Source organism: Ptychodera flava, chromosome 8, assembly GCF_041260155.1.
Source record: "Ptychodera flava strain L36383 chromosome 8, AS_Pfla_20210202, whole genome shotgun sequence".
Taxonomy (NCBI): domain Eukaryota; kingdom Metazoa; phylum Hemichordata; class Enteropneusta; family Ptychoderidae; genus Ptychodera; species Ptychodera flava.
This window is the reverse complement of record NC_091935.1, coordinates 25,722,842-25,746,171: the sequence shown is the minus strand read 5'-3', so window position 1 is coordinate 25,746,171 and position 23,330 is coordinate 25,722,842. Positions and strand designations below refer to the sequence as shown.

The 23,330-nt window shown below is 40.1% G+C and overlaps 2 protein-coding genes across 3 annotated transcripts; both read left to right on the top strand.

The window, feature by feature from the left end:
• Positions 1-4,700: 4,700 nt before the first annotated feature.
• Positions 4,701-5,396, top strand: LOC139138041 (dynein light chain Tctex-type protein 2B-like). The gene has a single exon (XM_070706262.1). It carries the CDS (start codon positions 4,701-4,703, stop codon positions 5,394-5,396), a length of 696 nt encoding a protein of 231 aa, XP_070562363.1.
• Positions 5,397-8,908: 3,512 nt separating this feature from the next.
• LOC139138883 (TATA box-binding protein-associated factor RNA polymerase I subunit B-like) lies at positions 8,909-22,681 on the top strand. 2 transcript variants are annotated; one of them, XM_070707459.1, is made up of 11 exons: positions 8,909-9,138; positions 10,010-10,109; positions 14,889-14,992; positions 15,699-15,926; positions 16,448-16,707; positions 17,390-17,489; positions 17,838-17,967; positions 18,341-18,553; positions 19,408-19,495; positions 20,053-20,159; positions 21,812-22,681. In XM_070707459.1, exons 1-11 carry the CDS (start codon positions 9,046-9,048, stop codon positions 22,495-22,497), a joined length of 2,109 nt encoding a protein of 702 aa, XP_070563560.1. In that variant the 5' UTR covers positions 8,909-9,045; the 3' UTR covers positions 22,498-22,681. The 2 variants fall into 2 exon arrangements, with proteins under 2 accessions (XP_070563560.1, XP_070563561.1); XM_070707460.1 differs by having other exon boundaries at positions 8,914-9,497; positions 21,812-22,672.
• Positions 22,682-23,330: the final 649 nt, after the last annotated feature.

Genomic DNA, 23,330 nt, shown 5'->3' with positions numbered 1-23,330 from the left:
GAAATTCTCGTATTTCATAGGTATATATATATATATACATATATATATATATATATATATATATATATATATATATATATATATATATATATATATCATATGTATATATATATATATACCGAATAGGGATGGAGTAACCGCGTTAATTGCGTTTCTGGTGAGTTTTACATGGCGGCAATCTACACTTGATTATAGCTAGGACAGTGAACAAAATGGTATATAAAGCTACTTTTCAGTGTTTTTTGTAAAACTATTTAGCTAAGTCTTAAAATTTACCAAAGTAAGAGCTCCATCTTGTAATGTCGAGTAAGAAATTAGTATTCTGAATTTTTGAATTCTTACACGTCGAGGTCGCCCATGTGAACATGTCCTCCAGTCTCCGAATAGAACTGTTACTAGATATCAAAAGACTGAAAATGGATATAAAACAGCTGATTGCCCTCCAGAATAAAAGGTTGATATTGGAGGGGAAAAAAAGATCTGGCGGACGCCTCCAGATCGACTTTCAAGTACTCCATGTTGTTCTGCTTTTTGTACCGCTTGCAATAATTAAGAGACCATACCCCGGACTGCGTGACAGAAATGGCCAACAGGCTGATTTTTTATCAGTCACGCCAACCATGGTGCATGTTTTCTATGGTGAAATGAAATAAGTTTATGCCAACGCCTGAGTAGACCAACGCTCTGACTCGAGTTCAAAGCGACGAGCAACAGATGGACCAGATTTCCCATTTATTTGATTTTATTTTTATCTCACATTATTACTTATATTAATCTTATGAAACGTTGTACGCAAGGAATACATCTAAGTCTATACGAAATACCCAGGATGTCAGCGTGTATTTTCAACGTTTTTCCATATATATATATATATATATATATATATATATATATATATATATATATATATATATATATATATATATATATATATATATATATATATATATGGGGTGAAGAGGATTTCATAGATGGTCACAGTATAAGATGGGTAAAGGACAGCCTCAACATGTCTTTGCACTACACCTGACGTCACATCATACCGATGAGATGAATAAGTATCACCTCTGCATCTTGTTGAATGGTTTGTTGATTACCTGCCAACCACTGTAATTTTCATTGAGGACCTCAAAATGATTTAACTTAACACCGGCCATTGTCCACTTTATCTAATGCTTTAAAAAATCTGAATACCGAGAATCGTTGTTGCGCATTGTCACATTTTCCTGTCAGATGACATCGAAAAGAGGGTCATACGAGTTCTTTAACAGGGTTACTGGATCGGTAAACATGTCTTGTCTCGACTTTCCAATCCCTAAGTGTGATTTAGGGATTTCAGTTGACAATACGACAGTTAGACGCCCGCGTGTAATGCTGAAAGCATATTGCTATGCCACATCTCGGCGGGAATGTGCTCAGTTTGTAAGACGGTGGTAGAGGGACCAGTGGCGAGGTTTGGTCCTAGCCGACCAAAGTGAGTAGGGAAAAATGCAAAATCATACTCGCTGCGTACAACCAAACACGCCAAAAGATGGTGCAGCAATGGCTTGATTGCTCGTCTAACCGGTCCGGCCAGGTGGGATATGGTCCACCAGCAATATCTCCAGCCTTGTTGTCTTACGTAACAAAACGATAAAGCGAGTGACAGTGTTTTTGTCACATCTCTGCGTCATCTTTTGTCCTACCACAGTCCTCCACTGTGGTCCTACTTATGCCCACCCTGAATCAGAGGAGTGTAAAAAAAACGCAACGAAAGTTAAAAAACGGTGATATTACCACAGGGAACTTAGTAATCTTGTTGTTGTTGTTGTTGTTGTTGTTGTTGTTGTTGTTGTTGTCGATGATGGTGGTGATGATGATGTTGACGATAATAAAAAATATTAAAAAACAATGTCTCATTCCTTGCTGTTGTTTGTCGATGTTGTAGATAATTGTAAAAGAAAACTGTAATCGTGATCAAAAAACGACGAAGGTCGCCCAACGTCACTCCCGTCCTATTATACAACCAAGGGTGGAATCGAGATGCCCCTGATCAAGGCTCATCAGCCACCTTCAAGGCCCAGAAAAAACACCCCATTCACGAGCGATCGATTGAAATGTGCTATCATAGGCACTGAAATTTATCTCACTGACCTAATTTGGGCTTCACTTGAACTACCGACCTGCAAACGAGTGGAAAAACGGCGATTTCCAAGTCGTACCCGGTCAAAATCGATCACATTTGAACTTCCCGGTCGATGGTGACGGCGCTTTCGTCACTGGGCATTTAAATTGACCAATTGGGGGCCCTGTAAAGGCTGCTTCGGCCAGCTCTCATTACCAATAGGCCAAACCCGGAATTCGAATCGACCACGGTACAAACAAAGCCATGTGCGCAAACGCGCACAGACGTACGTGTATTTCCATACGCGTTCAGTACACATGTGGGTTTGTTTGTACCGGCATCACGTGATTATTTGGGCGTACTGAGTATGTAGAACGTCGTACACATCGCGTCCTTTTTATTCCGGAGTAGAACCATACATGAGGAGGCTTGTCCCAACGCAAAATTTCACTACAGTTTAAACTTCGCGGTCTCAACTTCATTCAATTTCTATTCTTGTAGAATAATACTTATATATGGATACCAATGACAAATCAACCCGTCATTTACTGTAAACTATCACCTGGAATACTCATTCACAACGACAATGTACACTCGCTCAAGTACGAGCCCGGATGTTGATTACGCTTGTATCCTTGTAACGGGGGAAAGTCAAATACACGGAAGTGTACGCTCTAACTATCGACAGTATATCCTGACGTAAAATGGCAGATTTCCTGACAAAGAGTTGGAAAGTCTCCGTTTATCTGCATGACTATGAAGGTTTTTCTACGTTTTTTCGCGTACTTTTGAACGTTACACGTACGCGTACGAGCAGGGAGCATTGAAACATAAACAATCGGCTGGCCGAAGCAGCCTTTACAGGCCCCCAATTGGTCAATTTAAATACCCAGTGACGAAAGCGCCGTCACCATCGACCGGGAAGTTCAAATGTGATCGATTTTGACCGGGTACGACTTGGAAATCGCCGTTTTTCCACTCGTTTGCAGGTCGGTAGTTCAAGTGAAGCCCAAATTAGGTCAGTGAGATAAATTTCAGTGCCTATGATAGCACATTTCAATCGATCGCTCGTGAATGGGTGTTTTTTTCTGGGCCTTGAAGGTGGCTGATGAGCCTTGATCAGGGGCATCTCGATTCCACCCTTGGTTGTATAATAGGACGGGAGTGACGTTGGGCGACCTTCGTCGTTTTTTGATCACGATTACAGTTTTCTTTTACAATTATCTACAACATCGACAAACAACAGCAAGGAATGAGACATTGCTTTTTATATTTTTTATTATCGTCAACATCATCATCACCACCATCATCGACAACACAACAACAACACAACAACAACAACAACAACAACAACAAGATTACTAAGTTCCCTGTGATATTACCATGTACCATGTAAATTGTGGACAACCAGGTTGTGTCCTGTCACATGATTTGTTGTACTTCCGTAAATGAAGGCCTAAAATCTACGTCATATACCAATAAAATTCCCTCTCTCTGTATACAGTACATGACTTTAACTGCTCATCGGATGAATGTTTGTAGAACATATAAAACAGGGGAAAAGTGAGTCCCGAAAATAACTTCATGCGCAAACAGTTCTTCTTCATCTGTGAAATAAATGCATAGGGGTAGATCATGTGACACCGTAACTTTTAAACAATCGATGTCTGGCGAAGGAAATAGGAAATGGCATCAAACCGCAAGATCCAAAAGACACTCTTCCTAAAGCCTGCATCATCCTACAATAGTGGCTTAATTTGGCAACCCACTTCTGTTGTTCACAGCAATTTGCATTGGTTAAAAACGGCAATACGCCAAGGAAATTGCTGGACCCGTGATCCAGTCTTTGTCAGCATCAATTCCATGGATAGGAGGATGTTTTACAAAGTATACTCTCTCTCTCTCTCTCTCTCTCTCTCTCTCTCTCTCTCTCTCTCTCTCTCTCTCTCTCTCGCGTATACCGAACATTTGTTCCTTTGAGTTGCTTCCTTGTTCTCTATCCCAATAAAGAAAACTGCCACACGACCAAAGCCTTGTTCCTGCGACATTTAAATCCCGGGCAACAAGACAAAGTGTTTCCGAATGAAAGACAAGAATGCATCACCTATCCGGTCGAATTAACGGAATGAATCATCTGGTGGGATTTAATTCTCCGCCTGGTTGCACTAATCATATAAAACCGCATGAGCTTACATGTGAAGCGAGCAGTTAGAGAAAGACAGAAAAACCTCCTAATAGCTCTCAAGGCGGCAGTTTGATTCACATTCTTTTGTGAGGGTAATAGCCGGCATTTCATAGCTATATGCATTTGACCTTTTGCTTCATGCTACGCTGAGACAATAGGAACAGGCGCTCTCTTTCCATTTGACGAGAACTCTTTACGCTCGGTGCCATCGCAACGGGGTTGTCATTTCGTTTCTCAAAGCCACACTTCGTTCGCTCCGTCGGCGTTCGTACTGAAGAGTCCGCCGGAAGACGGGCAAGGGAACCTGTCTCTTGTCGGTGAATATTTTGAAAGATCAAGACCGATTTGTCTTGAAGAAGGTCGTCTGACAAGCGCATTGGCCCTCTCGTTTTCTTACCAAAAGAAGTATCAATGCCGGACACATACTTGACGGAGACACAAACAGACCGACCACCTGTTAAGATGGCTGCGGCCGCTCCGACGAAGGAGAAACCAGTCGTCCAGTTCGAAAAACACGGTGAGCCAGTGGCGAGAGGGGGTGCGAGAAAGGGCTCGCTCGTAGGCGACAAGAAGAGAAGGACGTCCATAGTGTCGGCTTCCTCCAGCCAAGAAGCCCCTGCGTGGAGGCGGAGGTCCTCAGTCGTGTCGCACGGGGGAGCGCGACGGTTGTCGAGGATCGGCTCGACATGGGGACTGTCGCTGGGCAAAATCAACCAAAGCCAGCAGAGCAACAACCGTCCCCCGATCAAGTATGAGAACACTTTCAAGATGAAACCGGATTCAGGGACACAATTCGACGTCAGTCGGGTGAAGAAAACCATGAAAGCGTTGATGGAGCTGATGCTGGCGGACACCAGATACAACCCGACGTCGGCAAAAGTTGCCTCCAACCAGCTCTGCGAGAAAATCAAACAGACGGTGAAAGACTTGGGCTACGTGAGACACAAACTGGTGTGCAACGTGCTCATCGGTGAAGTGAAAGACCACGGAGTCCAAATAGCAAGCAGATGTGTTTGGGACCCAACGACAGACAACTTCGCCACCGAAACCTTCAAAAACACTTCTCTGTTCGCCGTGGCATCAGTTTATGGTGTATACTACGAATGACGGCCGAAGAACGACAGAGTTTACGAAGACTTCCGGAGAGACCTGACTAAAATTCCCAAGACCCGAACTAATGTTTTTTTTTTATCTATTTATTTGCAATCGCAATTTTTGTTTGTTTTAAGACACGGGGCTTTTGGACATCGCTTGAAGTTAACACAGCAAAAGAAAACAAGACAATGTGTCGTTAACTTTATGACGGCAATTTATTTACTCTCTAAAACTTGAAGGTGACGCTATCAACCACCATGTATCATGACAAGGACGCCTGCAATGGTTTGACGATTTTTAACAAAAATGTGTTGACAATTTCTGTCTCATTTGTTCATTGTATATTCTAATTGACGTTTTGATGTGATATGGATTGGCTTTGCACGTCAGTTGTTTTAGTGGATTTTTTGCGTGTCAGTTTACTTTGTTAGGAATTATTTCTGGACAATTTTCCGTTTTTACCTCTCGGTTATGAATACATATCATGATGACCTTGTATGGTGTCCATCTTCAGGTTAAACGGAACTGTGCTTTTAGTTTCCAAGTTCATGAATACATGGAATCGGCCAATTTCACGCAATGGGTGTAAGTTGTGCTTATAGAACTTCAAAAAAAAAAAGAAAAAAAAAAGAAGACTTTTCCCGTCATAAAATGATGTGTGACGCCCATTTGTAAATTGCGTGCAACAGGCATCAAGTACTTTTTGACAGTTTACACGAACTATAAAGTCGCCTCTTAATCAGTTTATTCCTATCTCTACGCTGCAATGTTGACTTTGATGCTGCTGAAACGTGCACTAAACAATTTCTCAGATTTGCAATTTCATCCATCTCATTTCATTAGCATTGCCCCTGTTTCGCATGAGTTTGCGTGCCCCCTGTTTCGATGATGAGTGTTTGCAAGCTTTTGAACGTTATAGGCCAGAGATGCTTATTTTTCGTGATTTTTTTCCAAAATAGTTTTTAGTACAGTAAAATGGACCAGTCGACAAAATTTTCATTTCATAACGATGGGTGCTAATACACTAGTTGGACTTCTGTGCTTTTGAATATTTGCGTTGAGAGAACTACATTGGAAAACCTGCAGTTATCCACAGTCCCTCTATCCATCGGTGGATAGTGGGACTGTGAGTTATCATTTCCCGCTTTTTTATACTTTAAGCATTGATTAATGACATTTGTGTATAGATTTACCAAATTTGCGAATGAAGGGTCATTGTGAAATATTGTCTTCTTTAATTAAGGGTCCATTCGATGAAATGTTCGTCGACAATTAATATTCCTCTCCTCCTGTACGTGTACCCACCGGACACTAATCCTAACCCTAGCCCCAACTGGCGGGTTGCAAATTCCCTGGTGGCAATTGTTCGAGCGATAACGGTTTCAACTGAGAAACACAATGCACACCATTCGATGCATCGAAAATGCCTACATTCGGTGGATTGGTTTAAAATGTTTTTGCTCCCCAAGGCAGACCCACAGTAATAAACTTTATCAGCAATCAATTCACTGTACCTTTGCATGAGTTTGTGTGTTGTACAGTGCATTGTTCTACTAGCTTTACGACATGCTGTTACATCAAAGAGTGGAATAAACAGCAAATTGTCAACCATTTCGTGATCAAAACATCTCATGGATCACCTGATGAGTACTGTAACAATGGTAAATGCGCGAAAATACCGCGTTTTTTTCCCCTTCACTTTAGGTTGTTGGATAAGACCATCGCAAAATTGGCACCTTCAACAGGTAAACTAGCCACAAATACAGTATTCATGTTCAGTCCTATACTTTTGATGTAGGCAAACAATAAAACTTAAAGTTTCGACATCCGCCATGAGACGACGATTCCGACGATATTATATCGGGGACGTTCATGGAGGCATTCAGTGTGACTTTAGCCGAATGTTCGGCGAAACAATAATTTTAGGGTGAAAGTACAATGGGGGGGGGGGGGCATACGGCATACGTTGTGTTCCGATAAAGGAGGGTTTGAACGTTGACCAATAGCAAATCGACACAGGCGTGCTGTTTTCTGGGTAGTTTTTATAAATGTAGTTTATTCTACGTTTCGACGTTCTCTTCCGTAGCCTAATCACCAAGGTAAGAAACAGAATTATCCGGCCTGCCAAGAAAACTGCACGTTCTAGTCGAAAAAAAAGCAGAAATCCTTCATTGAGTTACCTAGTTAGATGCGGAAGGATCTCGGCTGTCACACTCATGTCACGATAAAATGACAACTTCAGGAGAAATCTGCCGTGTTTTGACAAACTAGGCATTTCTGGCGTCCAACGTTGTAATAACGCAACTCATTATCATAATTGTACGCCGTCCGCATCGCTGATTGGTCCGTGAGCAACGCCATCAACGGCATCAGACTGAGATGCACCACTTTCTATGTGCAGACACCGTCCATTATGTTAATGAGTTGCGTTATTACAACGGTGGCCATCAGAAACGCCGATGTTGTCAAAACGCGGCAGATTTCTTCGAAAGATTTCATTTTATCGTGACATGAGTGTGTTTTTTGGACAGCCGAGATCCTTCCGCATCTAACTAGGTAACTCAATGAAGGATTTGTGTTTATTTTTCGACTAGAACGTGCAGTTTTCTTGGCAGGCCAGATAATTCTGTTTCTTACCTTGGTGATTAGGCTACGGAAGAGAACGTCGAAACGTAATAAACTACACTTATTGAAACTACCCAGAAAACAGCACGCCTGTGCAAATCGATCACTCTCCAATTACCCAAAGTATCGATCACTCCCCAACCACAGGCATCGATCTCATAATAAAGTTTCAACAGTAATGACCTTACCGATTATTTCCCAGGTAATCAATAAAAGCACGATAATGTTCCTTGGTTGTGCAGGTAGGCGAGGTGGACTAATTTCCCCGTGCCTTTGTTCGCTCAGAGAGAGAGAGAGAGAGAGAGAGAGAGAGAGAGAGAGAGAGAGAGAGAGAGAGAGAGAGAGAGATGGGTGTCTACTACTTTTGTGTTCACAATAAACCTCAGAAAGCTATCATCTTTGTAAATGTCTAGGTTTAGAACCGGTAGAGCTGACCATTTCTTTATAACTATAAAGGTCCCATCACAGTACAGTAGATGACTGACGCAGCAAGGAAGGTATGCGACAGGCTAACAAGAGACATGCTCTGGTGGAGATTAGCAAATATTTTAGAAGAGGTGCTTTGCAGCTTCTTGCTTTCAGAAAATAACCACAAGCGAGTAATAAAAAATAGTTTTAGGAAAATGGCTACTGTGCGTGTGGACATGGACACTCGAAGATGTATGCGTCATTGCAGTAATAAACCTCTTTCCAAAAGAATTGCAAAGAAATTGTTTTCATTGCAATGAACCTTCACATTGAAATAACTGAAAAAATTAGCCTGCCTGTAAATTTATGACTGTGAGCTTATGGAAACTCAAATATTAAAACAAAGAATTGAAGTAACTACTGGCTGGCCTGGAGCAACTTCTGTAACTTCTGTGGCTTACGCCCTCTGGTGTTGAAAACGCAAAAAGTGGTTGACCCCAACCTGACCCTCAACTTCGGCGACATGGTTGCTGTTGTCAGAGTCGCCCTGATTACACGCTTTTCTTTCAACGTATACTAGGAACAAATAGCCTATCGGCCATTTTACATAGTTATCAAACTACCTACGATGCCAGCAGTGTGTAACAACTGCCAAGCTGTTGACGATTTCTATGCCAAAGACGGCTTCTACTTTTGCGGAGAATGTGACACGCAAAGCCAGGTAAATCAAAACAAACCACGTGGTTATAGAGGGTCGATCCGTGTTTTGATTCATTCGAATATCCTTCTGCAGTTCGCAGGCGGTCGCAGTGACATCGCTTTATAATAGATAGTCGATGTTGATACTATCCAAGCGTGGAAAAGCATAGCCCTGCGTACCGTGCTGTGTGTTCCCGGCTTTAAACGGCTACAACGCCGGGAACACACAGCACGGTACGCAGGGCTAGGATTCTAGGAAAAGCACACTGCGAGCAGCTGTTCTGCAGGATACCATGTCCAACCAGCATGAACCTGCCACTGATTCATCATATCAGTAATCACAGACGTCTGCGAGAATACGAAGCGTCGTCTCTTGTCCAGGTACCGGTACTAACAATATAACTTTCCAAGTTCCAGCATCCCAGCGTCTTTACCTGTATTTAAAATAATATGTTGCTGTATTTGTAAAAATGTCAAAACAAGTGCCCATTACCACACTCACTTCACAGATTAACCACGGTCTCGTGCCAGCAAGCATATCAGGCAGTTAACACGAGCAGGGCAGTGACTAAACATTCATCGGTCCATAGATATCATAACTTCTGGAGCAGCTAGTGTGTATATTACAGGGTATTGTAGTTGCAAGTCACATGGCAATTAGCATGTGGTTTTCTCTGAGTTTTTACCCACATAAATACATCTTAGATTTTATACCGAAATTAATGACTGATTGATGTTCCTTTTATTACTCTTACGGACTGCAAAATCAAATAACTGAGCCATATCCCAATTTAAATTCATAAGCTTTATAGGTATGGTATGATGAAATTTTTGAATAGATCATAATCAGACACCTCTTTGTAGATTTCTCAACCATGCTTTGTAAATTTCAGGACGTCAGAGACATACAGCAGGAGGAGGATTTTGTACAGTCTCGCCAGTTATCAATGTTACAAATCAAGAAAAGTGCCTTGCCTGGAATTGACAGTAAAAGTAAGTGAATTATGGACATGCAAACCAGTTTGTGACACAGGCACCGCTGTTTCTAATCTTTGGTATAATTTTATTCTTGGCTCTATTACTATAGCAGACATCTGTAAGCATTTTGTATACCTGTACCAAATGTATCCATGTGTATGCAGGGAAAAAAAGGTGTTGTACAGACAATGGTGTGATTGTCAATGTTTTTTTTTTCAGCTTTTCTTTACAAATAAGCTCCCTTACAATGTCAGCTGTACTGAACTGAAATTATGGAAAACCAGTCTCAGTTCAAGCTGCAAGGTGGATTTGTATTCATTTATGCAAATTATATGCATGAGAATTGTTTTGATATTCAAATTTTATGCCAATGGTCTTTATCAATATGGAATATTCATTGTTCATTGTATAGAAAACCATAAAAAACCGAAATAACTCTCATCAACAGAACAGCGTGAGTGAGCACTATTACAAGTCTTCTTTGAGACAGCTCCTTACGCGGATGAGCATGATGTACGCGGATGACAGTCAAGTTTATGTCATTTGCAAACGCCGGCTGATGTGCGCTCTTGTCTCGAACATTGCATTAGCAACATTCGGATCTGGATGAAGTCAAACATGCTGATATTAAATGACGACAAGACAGAGGTTATCAATTTCTCATCAAGGCTCAAGTCGGACGTGTCGGTGATGGCCAATCTCAGGATTGGCAGACTTTGACATCACACCCTCCACCTCTGTGCGGAATCTTGGTGTTAGGCTGCACAGTGACGGCTTTATGTCTGACCATAGGGGAAAGAAATCAGTCCCCTTGGGTGGGGAGGGAGTTTTTTTGTGCAACGGTTTACCTTATTTTATTTTATTAATTTTGACTGTGATATTTCAAATAAAGTTCAAGTCCAAACCGTCTGACTGCTTTCTTTATTACTACAAGTAATTTTTGTTAATTTTGACTGTGGTATTTCAAATACAGATTTCGACTCCACACCGTCTGACTGCTTTATATATTACCGACAAGTCCTTATCTCCTCTCCAACTTGTGTATACGCCACTGTAATTGCTCCGAAAACATTGCCAACTTGCTAATCCGCTGTCGGTATCAGCGGATTAAGTGATTGAGTCAACACCACAGCCGTCCCACACGCATTAAAATAAGGAAAGGGTTGAAGATCACAGACACAGTGTCACGATGTCGTCCGTAAAACTAGTGGACGCTTAAAATATTCATGAATTCGTAAATAAACAGGAAGGTAAACAACTTATTATTCATAAATAAACGATAAAGGAGCTCCCCAGTGACCGGCCGTTGAGAGAAATTACTGAAAAAAGTCGAAAGCCTGAAATGTTGGCAAATATTCAACACTTTACACTAACAGCCACGACCTCACGATCGGTCGTTGAGAAAAATTACCAGGAAAAAAGTCAAAGCCTGAAAGCCATAACGTCATGACTGATCATTGAGAAAAGGTCGGGCTAAATTCAACACTTTACAGCCACGACCTCACGACCCATCGTTGAGAAAAATTACCGGGAAAAAAGTCAGATTCAAAGCTTGAAACCGTAACCTCATGACCGATTGTTGAGAAAATGTCGGGAAAAATTTAACACTTTACGGCCACGACCTCAACCGGCCGTGGACAGAAAATGAAGTCGAATACCTGAAAGCCACGGTCGTTGAGAAACATGTCGTGAAAATTCAACACTTTACAGCCACGACCTGGCGCGATCGGTTTGGGAGAGAAAATATTGGGAAAAAATCGGAAACCTGAAATCTACGACCGTGGACGCTTAAAATATTCTCTTGGAGAGAACTGAAGCTCCTTGTCTGTGATGAAATCAACTTGGCTACCGTCCGACCGATCAGGAGAGAAAATGTAGAAAAGTTAAAAGTCAATAACAACAGCCATGTGGAGAGACAGCTCAGAAAAAATTAAAATAAATCTGAACGGCCTGAAGGAGAACAGCAACGTTACAAAATTTTTGATGACACAGATTTAGTTCCTGACTGCATTTTCCTACCCTAGGACTTTAAAAAGCTAAGTCCATGCTTTTAGCTCATTCATATTATGTTCTGCCGTCGTTGAGTTGCGTGTTTGAAGAATGATAATGGTGGAAAGTGCATAAAAATACAGCGAAAATATATAAAAGTCAGCATGGACCCTCTGTTGTGCCGCGCAACAACCTTAACGCAGCCGCTGACGTTTTTACAGACAGAATACACAGACAATGTATCAAATACCATGAAATAGTTTTTATTGAAAGGCATGCTTGCACTACCAGCACCTTAACAAACAAAAAACTGAATTTTTAATTGATGATTTTATCCATCTAGTTCTCGGAAACGGAAGCGAGGGCTGTCCGTCTTTGAGGAAAATACTATAACTTACGCTTGACATGGACGCGGAAGGGAAAAAACACGCTTACATTCTAAAACGAGAACAGGCAAGAAAATGTAAGCAAATTCGTAAGCCTGGTAATACCGGGGTAATACTAGGAAGTCTAAGTCGTGTTCCTTGCCATTCAAGATGTTTTGTTGATACGATGTGCACATGGTGGAGGTTCTTTTGGAATACAGTAGGTGAGAACTTCATTGGTATGGATAGTCGCTGATGTATTATCGGGGAAGCCGGGCAAACGAGTCGGTCACAGCATGGATGTAAAAAATAGACTATTTTTTGCATCAATGGTCAAAGTCGATGACGGTGTGCTAAGTTTACGATACACGCTAGATGTACGGTGACGATGCATCGATGGTGGCATCGAATAATACGGATAGTGTATAATACTGGCATACATGATGACATCAATCTATATTGAGCTGCCTGCAGCGGTGTTCGTTCGGTTGATGCTGTCCGAGCCTCGCTAAAAGGAGAAAAAAATTCTCCTTTTCTGTGGCTGAAGAAGCTACCACCTCGATTGACCAAGGAGGTTTGTGTAGATGCATGTGCCAGATGCGAGAGGCAAGAAACGTGATACCTCACCCTTCATCTCTTTCTGTGCAGATTTTTCAGAAGATTTGTTTATGTTCTCAGACTCATCGTTATCAACTTTTTTTGTGACAAATAGGATAAAAATTGAATCCTTGTTTTGATTTTGTAGGATTGATTAAAACCAGTCTTGTAGCGTGCTCATATAGAATGTACGAACTTTTCATTATATAACATCAAGGGAAATATGTTTACTTCTGGACTGGAAATAAACAGGTTTGAGGTCAAAGGGTTCTACTTCCGACTTCCGCTCTTACGGACGACATCGGACCATGACCGACTCAAAAATGTAGGTTGGTTTTCTGGCTCAGGATGACCATTTTAGACGGCGTACTTTGGCATGTAACAGTTCATCAGTATAGCGATGCTTTTGATGGTCGTTAAATTTCGATTGACTTCTATATCTGCTCAGATTTGCGGTTTTTTGTGACACTGTGTCTGAGATCTTCAACCCTTTCCTTATTTCACTACGTGTGGGACGGCTGTGGTGTTGACTTAATAAGCTAATCCGCTGATACGCTCAGTCATTAACAAGTTGGCAATGTTTGCGCAGCAATTAGAGTGGTATGTGCACTGGTTGAAGAGGAGATAAGGAATTGGAAACACAGTCAGACAGTTTGGAGTCGAAAGCTTTATTTGAAATATCACAGTCAAAATTAATAAAATCAAATATTAAAGGTAAACCGTTGCACAAAGAAAACCTCCCCACCCCAGGGGACTTTCATCTGCCCCCTGTGGTCTGACCAAATCAACCAAATATGCAGGAACGGATATTATTCTCTATAACGTATCAGCAAGATCCGCAAATTACTTGACAGAAGCACCACCGAGACATTGATCCATGCCTTCGTCACATCCCAATTGACTACTGCAATAGTCTCTTGTACGGAGTATCAAAAGAACAGCTTTCTCGATTGCAGTCAGTTCAAAATGCTGCTGCACGTCTCGTCACTCAATCACGCAAATTTGACCATATTACACCCGTGTTTGATCGACCTGCATCGGCTTCCAATCGAAGCTCGAATAAGATTCAAGGTTCTGTTAATTACTTATAAAATTATTAATGGTATTGCACCCATGTACTTGAGCGACTTAATTGAGTTGTATGTTCCAGCAAGAAATCTCCGGTCCATGGAAAAGCTACGTTTAGTCCTGCCAAAACGGAAGTATGATAAGTCCTATGGCCATTATAAGGGCCTTTTCTGTTCATGCTCCTTTCCTTTGGAATTCATTGCCATCAGAGATTCGCTGAGTTCTGCAAAATGTTGAATGTTTTAAACGTGCTTTGAAGACTTACCTTTTTACTGAGTTTCATCAACTGTGATTTTTAGCCATTTTGCTCATTTTATGCTGTTTTTACTTCCTTTCCAAATTTCTTTGCGATATTTGTGACTTTTTACTTTAAAAAACTATCTTTGCTCTCATTTTAGTCATATATTTTTTTTCTTCCGTCATGTACAGCGCGCTGAGACGTATGTGTAGTACGCTTTAAAGAAGTTTTTAATAATAATTAATAATAATACAGCCATTACATATTTTGAAACTCAATCTGTCAGGTTTTAATACTTTGAACTTGGTATTGTGTGTATAGATATCCAAAGGCACTAAAAAGATTTCAAGGAAGATTTGGTAAATGTGTCAAATATGACACTCTTGTGCTATCATGATACTGTCTGTGTACACAAAAAAAGACAAATAAAGCTGACCATTTTAAATGCCAGAAGTCCACATTTTGACATCACTTTTGTGTCAATATCGGTCACCTTGTATATAGCATGAAACAGGAATTTCAATGTTGTTATTGTAGCTGTTGACAGAGGCAAGCCCTGGTTCACATTTGAAGCCTTCCAACACATCATCAAAGAACAAGTCAACTGTCTGCTCAAGATAGGAGTATCCCCAAAACTCAAGGTAACAAAACACGCAATACCAGTAATTTGGAGAGACTTGTAATCTGTGGGATATCACACAGAAATATTGGTTATGTTTGGATCAGATCGGATAGATGATAAAGTGCAGGACAAGGCTGAAGCAATGCAAACATGTACACACTGGTGCATTTAGTCTGTCCAGTGTCCATGTGTCTATGTATGTCTCTCTCCCTATATTATGTTCCATGCATGTGTGTATCTATCATTTTATCAATATCTCTGTATTTCATCCATAGATAGGTATATATGTGTGCGTTTGTCTGTGTGTGTTAATGTATCTATGTGGATACGTTTGTGTAGATGAATAGGTTTGCCAATGGGTGACTGACTGACCAATTGATTCGAACTATACGAGAGACCGAGATAGAGAAAGATTACTGATCAGAAAAAATATAAACAACTATGGAAGAATAGATTTGTAAATGTACATAATATATATCTTCATGTCTATCCTTCTTGTGCGCCATACATTTGTTTTGTGCCTACAGAACAGCAGCCGACGACAATTTCAACTTTAGATAAAGCTGAGAGGCAACGTGTATAATGATTCTGTTGAAAAAGAATGAAAGATTATGTTTGTGTTTTGGTTTATGTTTGTGTTTGTGATGGTTAAAGATATAAAATTTTACTCAAGATGATAAAACTGGAAGGATAAACCTGAACTCAACAAATATTGTAAATTTCAGGAGGTTGTACGGCAGCTGTGGTTTGGGTACCTGAAAACAAGCGGTGTTGCCTTCACTGGGAAAGATGAAAAAGCAGAAGTCATTTTTGACAGTGTGTTTGCAAGGACAAGAGACAAGCACCCAGGAAGTGTTGACGATCCTGACATTCGACCGCCAGCAGGCACCTTGAAACGTAAGCGCCATTCAAGTGCCTCATCAGCCAAGTCAGCCAGCTCGGCCTCTGAATCAGTAAGGCTATTTGTTGTTTCACTTTGTGTTGTTCTATTGTCGTAGTAACAGTGTTCAAGTGTTCATCCTAAGCCAAGTTGTTTATTTACATATTTATCAACTGTTTTGCATAACACTGAGCCAAGTTGTTTTTTTTTTTAGATATTCATTAGCTGTTTTGTATAACAGTGAATAGCTGTGTAATTGTGACTTTTACTGTCCAGTATTTGCTTGACCCAGTAGCTGACCTGTGATTCAGGTCAAGGGTAAACTCTAGCTATAATACATTTAGAACCCAACAAGTCAGGTAAACTATGGTAGTAGTTACTATTTACTGTGCTGCAATAGACATAGCCTGTAGCGCCCTCATGTGTTGAGCTCAGAAATTACCAGTCCTTCCCTAATACACATACGTAATAATTAATCTTAAATAATCCATTCAGTTCATTGTGTATATCTACCTGCAACTTAGACAATTCATTATACTCATACGGAACAGTTACTTGTAGATATCATGTATTGGTAATTTTTCTTTGTCGCAGGATTTGCCAGACTGGGTGCCAACAGAAGATTTTTATCCTGGAGACAATCCGTTTGAAAATTCATCAAGCGGTGGCGATACCAGCAGCAGTGATGAGGATCAGGATACTGATGTAGGGAGTGTGGGATCAGTGGATCACAAAGTCAAAGCCAAGAGGAAGAGACTACCCATCCAAGTGATGACAATGGATCTCACCGTCTGTTTTCTGTATCTTGCTCTCTTGTTGCTAGGGGAACCGGTCCTGCTCTGTGATTTGATGAGGTAAGATGAAACAGACCGATTGCGTTATGCACGTTCTTCCTGCGATACTCCTTGTAACTGTACAGGATACATGTTTCTTTCAAAGGCCTTGTTGCTATCCGACACGGTCACTCCACATCCAAGTCTTTGTCTTTTTTTCAGTTGTGTGATCTGAGAGGTTTGAAGTGTGTTCACAGACATAATATTTGTCAGATTTGTTTTGTTATATTTGGTCATGTTTATTCACATCTGTAATGTTGACAATCTTATTTCATGTCTGCCTTCCTTTACCCTGTCACCCCCCCCCCTCAACCCCCCCCCACCCCACCCCCCCCCCCCCAATTTTCCAGTGTAGAGGTCCAGCTTTGCCATAGATAACAATTGGACTGGGGTAAACCATGATGGTAAAAGGGTTCAAGGAACTCTGCCACCATTCTGTATAGTAGCAAACTACTATCTTCATGTGGGAGTTCATGCAAAATAGTGTGCTACTAAAACTGCCTGTTGCTGCATAGGTTCAATCAAGAATGGCTGACGTGACTCCTTTACCATATACAGTCATGTGCAAGTTTGCAAAGATTTCTCCTAATCATATAGGCATTGACATACACCGGTAGGTCACATACCCACATTTGAGTTGGATTCAAATAGTCTTGCCTGAGAGTGTGATGTGCATAGTAATTATCGTTTGCTTGGTTTCCAGATGGATTCATGAAGGCCATGTGCCTTATGCCGCAGCCAATAAAATCCTGCCAAATCATATGAAGTTTTCATACATGGACAGCAGTACCTTTTGTGTTGGGGTAAGTCATGCTCAGTTAACTTTAGAAGGTTTGCGTACAAAAAAAATGGTAAAATACATACAGAAATGATACAGGTGTTCCAAAACTATTCGGCTATAGACCCAAACCTTAGTAAAAAACATTGATCAGCATTTATGAAAGAGTTTCTTATGTTTTAGAAATGCTTCCCATATTTTCTACACTGCTGCAGGTTTTGATATAGTATCGCCGGGAACTGTTACAATGTCTTGTCGAACACGATGTTTATCTTTCCATGGTCATGGAACATGAGAATGATTTACAGAAAGTGGTGTTAACGACATTTTTTTTAAGAAAATCTGTTTCTGGCTTAACTTTTGACATACACAGGTCGTACCATCCGTTGTCACCATCAGACATAAAGCTGGACGTCTCGCGCACTATCTTAGACTACCCCCTCTACCGGCCATCAACGTCAATAAAATAACCAGCAGATTTATCTTAGAACTTCATCTCCCAGGTAATATCTTCAATCACCTTGATTTTGTTTTAGCAAAGATGCGGAAACATAAGTGTATGATGTTTGAATTATCATAAAATTTCTTCTTTACAAGAATATTGGTGTTTTAATGTATCAAATGAAACTCAATAAAATTACGTTGCATTCTCAGTGGCGTGTTACTGTGTCCATGTTGACGTACTTTCCTATGATGGAAAATTGTGTGACTTCTACCTGATCCCAGCCATATTTGGTACATCCTATTGTTTTCTGTGGCATGGCTGGACAATTCTATTGTGAAATGGGGATGAAAGCATCAAAGTAAGCAACGTTTAATTTGCATATTTTTTTTTGACATGTCGCCAATCGGCTTTTATTTCTGACCTTTCAAAAGATGAGTTTCATGGATATTTGAGGAACCTGGCTAGCAAAGGAGGTTCGGATCTTGAAAGCACAATAATAACGCGTCAGCAGAGGCTGTTATTCTATGAAGGTATCGCGATGGCGTACATCATCGTTGCCCTGAAGATGCTCTTCACTCTGGACGACAGTAAAGAGCATGTCATTTCAGCAGAGGCTAGACGTCTTCAGAAGTCACTGCCGCAAGGTAGAGTTCATCCAGTGTGTTCACAGTGTGTGTACTTGCATGCCTGTGGATAGACAAAAAAAGCAGTTAATTACTTGTGGCAGCTAAGTTCACTGTTTGTCAAACTCACTATTGCTGTTTTAAATGTCACCCATAATTTGTTGCTGTACTCCCAAAAGCATGTTGAAGTACACGATATTCAGTCTGACGACTCGGCCTGTACTTGTATAAACTGCATTGTTATTGTTGATAAGAGAATTCTAGTGTGGACTGGAATTCAACTGCACAAACTTGCACTTTAACCCTTTGAGTGCTGTATTTTTTCCCACCAAAATTTTAGTGCAACATTTTACCAATTTTTTTTCTGTAATTTTTTTGATAATTTTGGACCAAATGAACACAACATTTCATTGGCCACATTTATTTATCAAAATTTTGGCAAAAATCTGACAAAAATTGACTGAGGTATATTTTTATAAGGGCGACAAAAATTGACTTTGGCGCTCAAAGGGTTAAACATATGTAGTAGGTGTTTGAATATGCTTTTGGGAGTAGAACAAGAACTTGCAATTGATATTGAAAACAAACATTGTGAAAAAGTAATCAAAAGTTACAACTTTTGGCCCTTCAGACGTGGATTATATTGACAAACACTTATACTACTGAGTAATTAGACTTGTATGTTGTTAAGAATAAAAGGACTCGTTTTAAAGTCCTGTGATATTATAATGGAAAGAAAGTACACACCTGCACACTGCATTATAGTTCTCATAATAAATATGAAGTGTACTGACATAGCTCTTTCATCTGATTGGCTGCATTGCATTGGAGATTGGTGTGATTTCATTTGTTGTCTGTGTGTTTTTCATTTACAGGTGTCGACCTCTTCATCTGGGACGACTGGGTCAAGTTCATGAAAGCCAGAATCAACTTTCACAGGTCGAGGTCATGCAGAAAGCCAAGGTAGTGTCTCAGTGCAAGGGAAATAATAATGACCCACAAGGTCAAGGTCACTCCTCAAAGAAATTAGAATCTGTTCTTGAAATTGCCTAAAAATGAGTCATGTAAACCTTTCTGGTGGATAGGAGAAAGAAACCTCTTTCACAGCTGCCAGGAATACAGAGAAAGGAGGACATATTAGAACAAAAAAATGACTTCAATTAGAGTACAGTGAAAGCGGCCCAGAAAAATCTACGCATTTCAAATAATTCTTTACACTCAAGATACTGATCTCCATGTCAAGAAAAAAATTGAGATTATTTTATTTTGGGACACTCAAAGACTTAGAAGCCGTTAAATGATATCCATACATAGAGCCCTTCGATGAAAGATGTGTACCACAGGCAGATTAGATTGGATACCTCGTATGTTTCATGAAGGCAGACTAGTTTTTATGTCTGATCAGTGATGTGGTCCAGGCCATACAAGAGACAGGGATTGTGCTCTGATGTACGTGTGAAGAGTTTGTGTGTTTTTTTTCTTATTATGGAAATGTGAAAGATTTGCTCTTGTGCCTTTAGTTCACACAGTGATATCAGGAACCGCGTGGACATAAAGCCCTATATTCTGAACTACAATGAAGTTATAAGCAAGTGGAAAGGGCTGTATACCATCAAACAACAGAAAAGTAAGTATGGCAAAGCTACATATTGTAGCAACATTACTTATGCAATTTTATGCAGCAAGCATCACAAATTGAAGTGTGCCATCTTGAAGCACTGCATTGTGGGTAGGGTTAGGAAATCTAGCACAAAGCAAACAGATCTTTTACCATAGCAAAACTAAGGAGACTTTCAGACAATATTGTCAAATGCTGATATCATTACGATTATGATATTTCCAGTGATCACAAAGGAATGCAGTGTCAGGTTCCTGACGGCTAATTGTTCAGTGTGCGATGACAATTACTTTAACACATTGCTTAGCAACAATCACTATTCTCCACAGCTTAGAAAAACAGAGGGGTGGCTAATTTACATAACAATGCATAATTTGCATATTCTTTTGTTGTGAAAATGTTTCTTTTGTGCAGTTATTATCATATCAAAAGATTGCTCCATAAACAGAGGGGTGGCCCACCACTTAAAATCCCCTTGTGGAGAACCCTGAACAATCACTAGGTTTCCCTTCTGCACTTCAGAAACAAATCTTTTATAGTTAAACTATCAAGCGTTCTGATTGTTTCCTTTACTGTGTGAATCCACCTCGTTACCTTAAACCTGTTCACCGGCGATTCCCTGTCAACAGGTCCATACTCGCCATTGATAGCAAGAGTTTTGGCCAAAACCGTGGTTGTGAAAGACGTCAACAATTTGAAATCAAGTTAATTTGTATCTTGGTCTTGCATCTTTACTGGCAAGATGAAATTGGTGATGTTGTCTTTTTCTTTTCCAAAACTGAAACACATGTCTTTCACTTATTTCCAATATATCCTAGCTTCCTCTTACCCTTTCACCGCTATGGTTTGGCCCAAACCTATTGTTGTCATTGGTAATTATCGACCAATTTGCAGAGACTTTGATTGAGGAAAGGATTCTTCATGTGATGATTGACTTGTAATGACTTTAATTTCTTCCAGACGATTAGACTCTTAAGACCACAAACACAGAAGGAATCACTTTGTGTGTATTTTAGCTGACCTGAGACAATAAAATCAATGTGCCGTTCTCAAGTAATTTGCATATAAGTTCATCCTATGTTTTGTGCATTTTATATCAAACTAGGGGGTTCAACTGTGACAAGTGTCATGTCAAAAGAAAGTCAAGAATCTCTTTACTGATTTTGGGTGAACAGTTTGCACTCTTTCACCACCAATTTTGGGTATCTTCCATGTTTTCTATAATCGGGGTGGGGGGGGGGGGGGGAGGGAGCTGATCTTTTGTTCAAGAATATGTGAATGTAAGGATGAAGTGAAGCTGCAGCTCCTTCAGAAAAAAATAATTTGCTTACTTAATAGTTCAAAGGTCACTTACTGTCCTGCAGCAGCTTGAAAGGTTATATCTGATTGGTGATTGTCGTAAATTCCAGCAAGCTAAGGAGTCTGAAACTAGGGGTATTGTCTACCTGATTGGCTGTTTTGAAATAATTCAATATGAACAATAAGTATCAGCCAAACGATTGGCTAAAAGCTTCCTAGATGCTGCACATAAACCCAGAAGTTTACTTGTCATAATTCTGCCCATGACATTGACGAAAATAAGCCTTTGTATTGCCTATTTCAATATTATAGGTCTTGTAATGTTGGAAGTTTAAAAATTAAGAGAATTCTTTTTCTTACAGAGTGTAGAGCTAAAAGAGAGGTGACAATAAAAGAGCGAAAAAAGCCGTTCCATGCTCTCCAGGAAGCCCTTGGTGAGAAACAGACAGAGATGCCAAAAATGTCTTCATTTTGTCATCCTCGCATAGAATGCGAGGATGGGGAAAGAGGAGACAGGGACAGTGTCAAGGAGGAAGTGGATCAGGACGAATGGAAGTTTTCTTCATGTACATTGCAGTACATCATAAACCGAGACCTCTTTCTGCAGAAATTTGAAAATGAACTCCTGCCACAAAGTTACGACAGGTCAAGTGACTGTAATGACCTGGCAGAGAGCATGTCGGGTGATTGGACTGGTGAAGAAGAGGTGTCTGACTATGGAAATCTGACTCAAGACCTAAACGAAAGGTTGTGGGATTCGGACGACAGAGGGCGCACTTCGCAGCTCCTGGCAGGCTTAAAAAGGCACAGGAGCTATGTTACTTACCCAGATTATAGAGTGATTCATGTGAAGTCTGGTGGAAAATTCAGCGATGAAAATGATGAGTTTCACCACTCCTACAAATGGCTGCTTGATGTTTGTGCTGAAATTTTGGAAACGAAAGTCCATGATCTACATGATCAAGTGATCAAGGTGGAAAAGATGTTGAGAATTACCGGTACCTCAAGATCTAAGAACGATTTCATGACGGACTCTGATGAAGGATAATTATTACAAATAAGTAGTACTGCAATGTTTAGGTTCTGAAAAATCTCTAGGTGAGCAATGGTGCTGATTTCCATTTACAAACACTTTACATTTTTCAACACTTGCCCAGAAAGTATATTTATTGTACACTCATATGCACATATATTTTCATGGTAAAATAAAGTCTTGGACCCATATATGTTGCAAGTGGTGTTTGCATGAAATGACTCTGAAGTGTTTGAATAATCTGATTAAGACAGTGTAGCAGGCGTCTATTTCTGAATTTCAGGGAATAATGTATATTTTTGAAAGATTTTTTTTCATGACTATTATAACACTTATTACCTGTACCATTGAAATCTGGTATGTTTAATCCTGAAGGGATGATGAAATTTCGCTATATTTTTTACAATGTCTGAACAGAGATGAGTCTAAGTGACGAATCGCCAGAATGGCGGAAATAATTACAAATAAATCTTGGTTAATATTTCCAGATACTACACTCAAGTTTTGTAGTGCATAGTAATTGTTTTTTTTTCTTTCAAACACTTTTTTTAACTAATACTTTCCTTTTAAAGCAAGATTGGATGTTAGGCTTCTACTATTTCAGTTTGGTTTATATTCAAATACACTAATTTATCGTAATTTTTGCGCTGCCTTGCAAGTGGGTATCATCTATGTATAGAGGGCGCTGTCAGTTTGGCATTACAACAGTGGCTGCAGCAGACACAAGTATGCAACATCATAATTCTAACACAGGCGCACAGCGTGGTTCTAACTTTACGTCCTAGTTTTGACAACAATTCACAGAGTACAGTTAATGAATGAATTTACAATGGGTTATGGGTGTATAT

Coding starts and splice junctions, on each gene's coding strand:
- LOC139138041 (XM_070706262.1), top strand. CDS start 4,701: ATGCCGGACACATACTTGACGGAGACACAAACAGACCGACCACCTGTT.
- LOC139138883 (XM_070707459.1), top strand. CDS start 9,046: ATGCCAGCAGTGTGTAACAACTGCCAAGCTGTTGACGATTTCTATGCC. Junction 10,110..14,888: donor GCCTGGAATTGACAGTAAAA/GTAAGTGAATTA, acceptor TTGTTATTGTAG/CTGTTGACAGAGGCAAGCCC. Junction 17,490..17,837: donor GCAGTACCTTTTGTGTTGGG/GTAAGTCATGCT, acceptor TGACATACACAG/GTCGTACCATCCGTTGTCAC.